Here is a 10,114-nt window from a genome sequence, read left to right on the forward strand (position 1 = left end):
TAACTTTGAAAATAAATTTTGTGTGGACATTAAAAGGAAGAAATTCTTAATTTCTCTGTATCTGGAATTTTTGGATAATAAAACATAATACCAGTTATAACTAGAGAAAGGCCTGAAGCACACCCTGACGTTTGTGACATAGGCTCATCTTTAAGTATGAAAACTACAAAATTACACATTTAATGGATTTGATCATGGTGTATAAAGTTTATAAAATATTCTGAAAATCCACAGACTCTATTACAAGGCCCCCCAGATCTTTCTCCTTCATGCCCATTCCCTTTTTTCCTTGAAGGTATTTACTGTAACTTTTTATTTGTACTGTTTAACAAAATGTTTTACTCAAAAATTAAGACCAAAAGTTCAAAAATGTGCACATTTGGTGCATGCACATGCACTTTTTTTCTTTACAATTCAAGCTTTTAAAATCTTGGCCTTTAAAATTTACCAACTAAGACCCAGATCCTGCAAAGATTTAGGCACATGTAATTTTACTCATGGAAGTAGAGCCATTAAAGTTAGTGGAACTACTTTATGTACTGAGTTACACACATGCTTAAGACTTTGCAGGCTCGAGATGTAAAATTTAACACATACTTGAGTGATGCAAGAAATCACTTTTTAAAAATAATGCAGCATATTACCATTGCAGCTGTAACTAGCAACGGTGTTATGTCAGTTTTGAAGGCTGATAATCTCCCTTTTCTGATCTTGAAAATTAACAAAAACAATGTTTATGCTTAAATTAGAATTATGTACATTTTGGGATAAGAGGTTTTATTGTAGGATTTAAGTCTCTTACCATATTTGTACTCTATGGATTTGTTCAAAGCAGAACTGATGGATTTGTTTAAAACAACACAGACCTTATTGGCTGACATCAGCTCTATCTTGTCCAGCCTCCTGCTTATCCACTCAGAGTAATTAATTTGATTAATTTATAAGTAATTTAGCCAAGGATGGGATGTAAATCTTTGTTTAAAAAAAAAAAAACAGTTGGAGATCCAAGTCTTGGTTAAAAACTGTGTCTTGAAACCATCCAGGCCCTCCTACTGACTTGTCAGCTCTGGGTTATTTTCAGAAAACTTTACTTGAGTTCCTTAGCTTCAATCGTAACTTTTTTCCCACAGACTTGCATGGTATGTGTGAGTGGGAGAGTGAATAGTGGCTGCTATTTAGCCATTGTTTAGTCTAGTGTATGTATGTTTACATCTCCCCTTTGGATTTATAGGCAGCTATGGCAAAATAAAGATTGTACTCTTTTGATTGAAGAGCCTCTTAACTAGAGCACCTGGCGGCATGATGGGATTCTTTTACAATCTGATTATTTTTCTTTATTACTGATTATTTAATTGATGTTTAAATTACTGTAGTACCAAAGGCCCAAAATCATTATTTAGAGCCCCATTGTGAAAGGTACTGTGCAAACATTAAGAAGATACCATTCCTGCCCCAAAGAGCTTGCAATCTCAAAACACACAAAGGAAATGAAGGATTGGGGAAAAGAATATATCCGGCATAAATAATCAGACGATTGGCACATCTCTTATTAACTATACATGTTTGGGTTTGGGTTTTTTTCTTGGTGATGATATGGGGTCATTGGTGGAGTAAGGAGGAATAGCAAGAGTGCAGAGTTTAACCTGAGGATAAGAACATGGAAAAAGAAATAAATGATTATAGAGGGAGGAAAAGTGAAGGGAAGAACAGGACAGCATGGAACTCAGGGAGAGTGAGACTGTCAACGTGAAGAGAGTGATACAATGGTGCCGGATCAGATAACCAATGAACATTTTAAAAAAAGAATCACTTCAGCAAATACAAAATGTAGTTTGCTGACATCATGGGCATCTGGGTCTTCTGAGGTTACCTTATTCCACTGCTGCACTGGGAACTGTTGATATTTGGTGGCCTGGTATACCTGACCAGGGGTACCTTCAGTTCAGAGGCACTATCAGCCTTCGTCTCCTACCACACTGCTGGTCCTCTGGCTTTTCTGCAGTTCCTGCAGCAGCTGTAGTTCTCTGCTCTGCAAGCAGATATTCATCTGAGGAAATATATTTCAGGAATGTTTCATACTTTTTCCAACCATTTAGTGAAACCAGTTAGACTGCTCCAGGGCTCAGTAACCATCTTCAGATTTTAAACTTCAAAATTTGATTATGTAATATAAAAATTACCCATCCAGGCAAAGTATCTGTCTAAGGCATACATCTTGCCACATGAGGAGAGCAACAGCTCAGTAAGCAATGAGTGCAGTTTCAGACCTGAAAATACTCTTCAGTTTGTCCTCAGGTTAGGAGTATTACAAATGGAATGCTCAGATGATCAAATAAATTTTTAAAATGTATTAACCATGCTTTTTCGTTTAAGATAAATTGGTAGAGAACATAGGTGCTGGAACTCCGGGTGCTGGGGGTGCTTCCATACCCCCTGGCTTGAGATTTCCATTATATACAGAGTTTACAGTTTGGTTCAATGGCTTTCAGCACCCCCCACTATACAAATTGTTCAGCAACCCTGGTAGAGGATATTTAATATTTGGATTAATCTTTGCATTAGTGTGTTACCTCAAAGTATCACAGTATAAAGTGGCAGTATAAATTTTTGCAGTGGCAGTCCAAGTGTCATGATTTCAGCAACGTAAAATTGAGACCTTTTTTCCTATTTCATATTACTATGTAGAAGATTTATCCTGAAAATAGTTAACATTATAGAAACTGCAAAAATTTAATTTTGTTCTTGTTTTGTCAGTTAAGTGTGAATAGTATGTAATATAGGTACTGTAAATGAAAGTGAGAATGCTACATCATTTTGTATATCTTTTCCTGGTTTCAGAAGATGTTTTTCACTAATTTCTATTAAAATTGAAATAGTCCTACACAATAAACTACTTTTAGCACCAATGATTACGGAGCTTGTTGCATAATGTGTGATTGGGGGAAAAAGTGGTTTTTGGTTATCTGAAAGAGCCTTTGATAAAGGGCAGCAATTTTCATTACCAAATATGGATAAAGAATCTTTCCTTCACCCTCCCTTCCCAAAATCTGAGTTTTACAAAGGATCCATTCTTTTTGTGACCTCTGATCTAATACTAAATCTTAGCTTTGAATTGTATCATATGTAGTATGATTTTCACATACTGTATGCTAACTCTCCTATCCATATCAAACAAATAATGTATGTTCTTTGACATCTTTTTCCTTTACTGAAGGATTATATGGGGAGCTAGTTTCTGTTTGTTCAGAATGTTACATAAATCATGTTTTGTTTATGAATGTTCAGCATACAGATTATGACAGACTGTAAAGGATTCAAAATAGCTATGTTGGGTAAATAATATTATGTAGTTTAGAATGTGGGTTTGCATTTTAAACTACATAATTACATTATGCACCATAAATTGTCATTGTAGTCTATGGGATCACTTCCCATGTCTTTTATATCCCATATCCACTTTTATGGATTTTTCAGGGGAAGATTGGTCTTAGATATTTGTGATTAAAGTAGTATTGAAAAAGGAGAAAAGGACAATGCTAAAAATATAAGTACATCTTCCAGTGCCACATCTATCAGGTAATTCACATTATTGTTTTGTTTGACCCTCTTAAGGTATAAAGGTGCTTATTTTTTATTGTTTTTATAATAATCTAATATAAACCCACAGAAGTAATGAAATACAGAATGACTTTGCAGTAAATATACCAGACTTGGTCTTCTACTGTGTGGAAGGATTGTATTGCAATAAGTTTAGTTAAGATTTGCTTATCTGCTTAGATCAGAAATGTGTTGTCCAGAAATTAGTAAATTGGGTACAGTATAATCTTGACACTGCTGGGAAGTACTGTCCACAGCTGTCATTGGAGAAAAGATTCTTGGAGACCAATTCCCAGTTTGTATGGACAGGAGGCACTTCAGCACGCTCAAATTAAACTATCTCCAGAGCCACACTGGAGCAGCTCATTCTCTGTTCTCTGCCCATTTAGAAAAAAATGCTTTGTATAATCACCAATCAGCTCTGCTTCCACTTCCAGTGAAGCTTTGCTTCAGCATGCTTGCAAGGCTGGAAGGCCTGATGCAACCCATCCTGCCAGGATGAAATGACCAATGCAGGACAAAGATAGTGTCATGTAGGCCTTGTTTCTCCACAAGGTTTCCCTCACATTGACCTCCACAGACCCTATTTGTGACTGCTGTTCTGCTTGTCCCTCATTTGTGGCCCTTATAAACGGTCAGTAATTATTTTCTGTATCAAGAAACTTCTGGACATGGGGGCTGTTAGCCCATTCCAACATAAAAGAGGACTTCCAGACTGTCTTTTGACTAAGAGAGAATCTAGAGGTTTCTAGCCTGTCCCTAGTTTGTATCCACCCAGCCAAAGATGACTCTGGTCCATCAACCTCAAAAATGTGTACTTTCACTTTCTAGCACACTTGAGTTTTCTTTGTTTGCTGTCAAAATGATACTACAAGCATGTTGTCTTGCCTTTTGTCGTGTCTTTGTTCGCAAGACACTGAAATTCCTGGTCATTGTACTCGCCAGCCTTAAATGGGAAGGTATCTATGTATTGCATTACTTAGATAATCTCTGTATAATGTTTCTTCTTTTCTGAGTGCTTCCTAGGGCCCCAACATGGTTCTTTCAGTTCTCCAAAACCACAGTTTTATGCCGAACTTTAGCAAGAGCTTAGGCTTGCCTTTTGAGGAGCTTGGACCACCTAAGCGCCAGATCTTGTTCTCACCTCAAGCAGGTGATTCTCCTCGGTGACACAATCCACAAACTGAAGGACACAATCAAAATACTTCTGTTCACTCCATTCACAGCCCTCTGATGCTTTCTTCACCTTCCATGCCTCATGATATTCTGTGGTAATACAGATAATATTGTGCGCAGACAGCCTTCACTCTTAACCTCTTCAGACCTTTTTGCTCTTGTGAGGGGACTACCAAAAAGAGAACTTAAATTATACCATGTTTCCAGCTTGTTTGTTTGCTGAGATGGTGGACTTTTCCCAATAATCAACTTCAAGTGAAGTCTCCCCCAGAATCTCTCTCAATCTGAATCTTGAGAGAAACAAGTTTGAGGACCTGGGATACCCATCTGAGTTTCTTTTACGTGACAGGAGCAGCAGTAGAGAAGGATGTTAGTTGAAGTATAGCTGGACCTATGGACCATAGGATATTCCTTATAGAAATTCACTCCTTCCCCAGAATCCATAACAATCCTTTGGAACATAGCAACTGAGCAGCTAGTATTGCGATACAGGTTGAAAGAGGAGAGAGAGGCCCTTGGAGCTCTTCTCTTCAAAGACATTCAGAATTCTGATCTGGGCTGAAATAACATCATGATGTCATCCTCCTATATACAAGAAACTTTCAACATCTGGGCTAGTTCTCAAGCCAAAGGAGTAGGGTTTAAACCAACAGGTTCTCTCCAGGGTCTTGGCCTTCTAGGAAACCCCACAGGTAGAAACAGCTGTACCCTACAGTCACAAAAATGGTCCAGTTGTTCCCAGAGACTGGGTAAAGATGGCTTGGCAGGTCAAATCTTCTCACTGCCGTGTTCAAGTGAGGTTCTTCTATACCTCTTTTATCATTGTTTAGGTAGTGTCAACAGGAAAATCAGGTGGGACTAGATTAAGTAATAATGGTGGTTGGGCATTCCACCTTTTAGTGGCAACTGTTTCAAGGAGTTGTCTATCAAATCTCTTCAGACTTCCTGTTGTTGAGGGTCTTCTGAAAGACTACATGGTCAGCTATTTGAACTCACGTTCCTAGACTCTTTCTGTCTAGAAACGGAGAGGCTGAAACTTCCGGATTTATTCTATTCAGATGGTGGATAATCTCCTGAAATCCAATCAAAACTGTACAACTAAGGTTTAACACTGTCTCTGTATGCAGCCTTATTTCCTCCTTTTTAGTATTAATCATAACACTGCCTTAATTGTAGACTGACTTTATTTTCTCTTTATCTCTAATTTTCACAAAGGCTAAGCTGCTTGCAGGTTCAAGTGGGAGCACCAGGAGCTTTGAGGATATATGGAGAAGCACTGGATCCTCCTCTCCATATTTCTAAACTTCTGTGCAGTCAAGATGATCAGACCAGCCTTTTGGCTTCTTACATAGATGTAAATTTAATCTGGTCTTGCTGACTTTGTACCAGTCTCCATTTGAGCCCAGGATGATATGGTCGTTGTTTGTTCTTACCATTGAAGTAACTTTTTCTTAGCCATTTACCTCTTCCTGCAGATTAAATGAGTTTGGAGCTTTAACCATTAAGGAGAACCTTTCCTACAGTTCTTCTGGACAAAAGTAGGATTGTGAACAACTCTGGAAGTTTTGTCCCAAGTGAACTGAGCCTTTCACATTAATTAGGAGGTTACTCTTCCTCCTTTTTGCCTATTCTGTCCTACTGAAAGTTGCCTTTATTATGTGGATGCTGAGACCTATAATTACTGTACCCTTCTACAGATTGTGTGCTCTGTTTCATATTGTGATATTTAAAAAAGCCTTAGGCTGATGTCTTTGCCCCATTGAATTTAATAACAAATACCCAATTTCAGTAGGATTTTTCACTGTGTCCAAAGCCCATATAGCAAAATAGACTGATTGTCCTTTGCTCCAGTCTGCAAGTCAGTAGGGAAACGACTTCTGCTTTAGTAAGCAGACATTCATCTAGCCTGTAAGTCAGCGGCTGGCTCATGGGAAGAGAGACATAGCCAAATTTGCAGGGCTGCAAACCTGGTAGTTGCTTCATTCATTTACTAATCATTACAAAATCCGTTCTTTCCTTGTTGGACACTCTCTTCAGTTGCTGGCACCTACAGGTTGCTGTCCTTTTCTAATTCTTCTCTTCTTTTCTGCGTGCTAGTGGTGCCAGGAGTGGTGAATTACATATACTGTGCAACTAGATTTTAATAATGAAGTCAGACAGTGGAGAGTAAAACGCATGCAATAAATGTTAAACGTTGCAAAGTCAAGCAAGCACAAGTTAAGATATGCCAGTGTTAAGGGGGACCATGCAGTATGACGTACTATTTAAGGACATGATCATATGATGTTTTTTCCTCCAGGACCCCTGCCTCTTGCAGTGTACAGGATGGACTGTGTGCAGTAAATGAAGCAGGGTTATGTAGAGCATTAGTCAGAAGACAAGAGGAAAAGAAAGGATAGTTCTTGTTGTTAAGGCAGTTGAATATCACCAAGAAGAACTAGGTTTTGTCTCTGGTTCTGATATAAAATGTAATCTTTGATGCTGGGCAAAGCACTATGTTTTAGATTATGGGACTTTGAAAAATCCATTTAGGAATTGAACCAAGTTTTAAAAAAATGTGTATTGAATTAATTTTTGTTCTGTTTTTCCCCCTCTGGGCTTTTATTCAGAGTTTGAAAATTGAATAAATGTAAGAAGAAATCGAAGTCAATTTTTAGATTTTTCACCCCTGACTTTCTAAGAGCTTGTCTACATGAACATTTAGTTTGCGGCAAGCTGGCATGTGAATCTACCCCGCAGTATCCTCTAGCACCTTAACTGTCCAGTTCATTAGTGTAGCTTGATCTACACACTTCAAAATGGGAGTAGATTAAGCACGCCATCTGTTAGTGCATATCAACAGGGTCCACAATGACAGTGTATGACAGGCTATTGCGGGGTAGATTCACATCCCAGCTTGCAGCGAACTAAATGTTCATATAGACATGCCCTAAGACTGGACACCGGTTTAGAAAGTAGTTCTTTTCACAGTATAAAATTATCTCTGCCGAACAAAACTTTGTGGTGCTATGCATAGCAGGGCTAGTAGGAAGAGAGAGTCTCATACAGCTACTTAAGGTTTTCAAATTTTACTTCTCACTGTATTGAATTTTTGTGCTTATAATTATCTATATAGGTATTTATATAACCCCCGTCACTGTAGTTACTTGAGCGGTATTCAAGACTGTAGTCTGTGTTTCAGTTTAAGCAAAATCTTCAGACCCATACACATCACCTCTAAAATATACCCCTTGGATAGTCTACTACTAGTTGAGCTAGTACTTTTGGCCTCAGATTCGGTTGCAATCTGTTGTGGACAAATGTTTAGTGTGATCTTGACTGAAGTAATCTTTTGCCTCAATCTTATTTCATTTGTGACCGACATCAGAATTAATCTCATATCTACATTAAATATTTTGTATTGACTCGTGCTACTTAGTTACTGTTTCCATATTATTACTTGTGGATTCTGAAACACTAAGATTTGTTAGAATTAGCACTTTTTATCGGTAATATTTAATGTCAAATGATTTTTTTTCCCCTTAGCGTGAGCAAGAAAATGCTATGGCCCGCCTTAAAAAGCAGCAGCAAGAGTTGGAACACATGAGACTGCGCTATTTGGCAGCAGAGGAGAAAGAAGTGGGGAAAACAGAGCGAAAAGAGCTGGAGGATATCAGAAATGAACTGAACAGGTATTATAGCATTTGCAGGATTTTTTTCCCTCTGCCTCAAAATAGGGGAAGGTTCAGTTAAATCAAATTTTAATTGGCTGTCAATCCAGTAAAAGAACACAGTTTAGTGTCCCTTAGGTAAAAAATCGCTCATTTATAAAATGTAACAGTCTTGTATTATAGAAAATCTATGCCAAAGGCCACTCTAACCAGTTTTTGTGATGATTGTGCTTATACTGCAGCAAGCCTTTTTTACCCTCAACTCTAAGCAGAACTGCTTCATAAAAAGCTACACTAATGGTGATTCTTTCAACTCTCCTCTTGGCCCATATCTTTATATTTTAAGTATATCTAATGATGTCCTCCATTTATTATTATGCTTCAAGTAATTTTGAAACCTGAGCTTGGTCACTTATGTGGGTTTTTAAACTGCATTATCAATGCAGAAAGCTTTATGAAATCATGGTAATATGTACACAAGTGATCGAAGGTATTCTTAGATTCGAAAGGCTTCCTTTAAATTTAATCGAGCAAGGGTTAGTTTGTGTTACTTTAAAAAAAAATTCCTTGATTTCCACTACTTCAGTAAGAAATTTCAGTAAAAATCCATCTAGAATGTATTTAACAGGACAGAATTTCCATGTGTCCTTTACCTGTGTGATGTACTTCTTTTATTGTCAGGCTAAAGCAACAAGAAGACAAAAAACAATCACAAGATTCCAGAGATATTTCAGTTGAGCGAGTGGGTAGTCTTAATACTAGACAATTAAATGAAAGCTTGGATGATTATCTCACTCGCCTGATAGAAGAGAGAGATACATTGTTGAGAACAGGTGTGTATAACCATGAAGACCATATAGTAAGTGAATTGGATCGCCAGATCAGAGAGGCGCTTGCAAAAAGAAGCAGCAATAAATAGTATATTTGGAAAATATTTTTGTAAGTTGATTAATTTTACAAACAAAGGCCCTGATCCTGAAGAGGCTTAGGCACATGATCTATTTTACACACTTATAGACCTTTTGAAGTCAATGTAAATGTTCACAGGACGTGAAGTTAAGCAGGTGTGTAAGTTTATGCAAGGTCAGAGCATAAAGTGGTTTTTTTTAACACATTTTTATGTTAAAATATATTTATATGTAAATATACTTACATACTTTTTGTATTTTCTGTTTAAATATTTTCTACCTCTCCCCATCACCCTGGCTGGATTTATTTATAATAGCATTTTGAAAAATATCTATTCTAAACTTCTCTTCAGTATTTATTATAACTTGTTTTATGGATTTCTTTCAAAATAGGTTTTTCAATAAAATTGTATTAGTAAAAAGCGACTGCAGTAATTCCCAGTGATATGAGTTTTGTTAATTCTTAGCCAGAACAAGTGCTGCACTTCTACAAATGTCATATCCTGTTACATTTGCAAATATGTTTAGTTTATTTTAATTTGTAAACTATTTCTGTGACCACAGTTAAAATAATTTAATCATAAATTCTGTAGCTGACCATTCTTTTAGCAGAACACCTTTTTAAACTTGTAACAGTTATAGATGACAAAGTTTTGAAGATAAAACCAGAGATATAATTTACCAAACTGAAACTGCACAAATTATTAGGTAACTCCAAGTCTGATCTTGTAACCATTCTTAGCATAGAAATCTCTTTGCTATCAATGAGAGTTTTGCATGCAA

At 37.0% G+C, this 10,114-nt stretch overlaps 1 protein-coding gene across 2 annotated transcripts in view; it reads left to right on the top strand.

The window, feature by feature from the left end:
- Positions 1-9,757, top strand: part of CEP120 (centrosomal protein 120) — a 72,455-nt gene extending 62,698 nt beyond the window's left edge. For both annotated transcript variants that reach the window (XM_026652407.2, XM_026652408.2), the window contains 2 exons: positions 8,299-8,444; positions 9,105-9,757. In XM_026652407.2, coding sequence (XP_026508192.2) covers positions 8,299-8,444; positions 9,105-9,342 — 384 coding nt within the window. In that variant the 3' untranslated portion in view covers positions 9,343-9,757. The remainder of the gene's footprint in view (positions 1-8,298; positions 8,445-9,104) is intronic.
- The last annotated feature ends 357 nt before the right edge of the window (positions 9,758-10,114 follow it).

The sequence above is a fragment of the Terrapene carolina genome, unplaced genomic scaffold (assembly GCF_002925995.2).
Source record: "Terrapene carolina triunguis isolate 2854851 unplaced genomic scaffold, T_m_triunguis-2.0 Scaffold113, whole genome shotgun sequence".
Classification (NCBI taxonomy): Eukaryota; Metazoa; Chordata; order Testudines; family Emydidae; genus Terrapene; species Terrapene triunguis.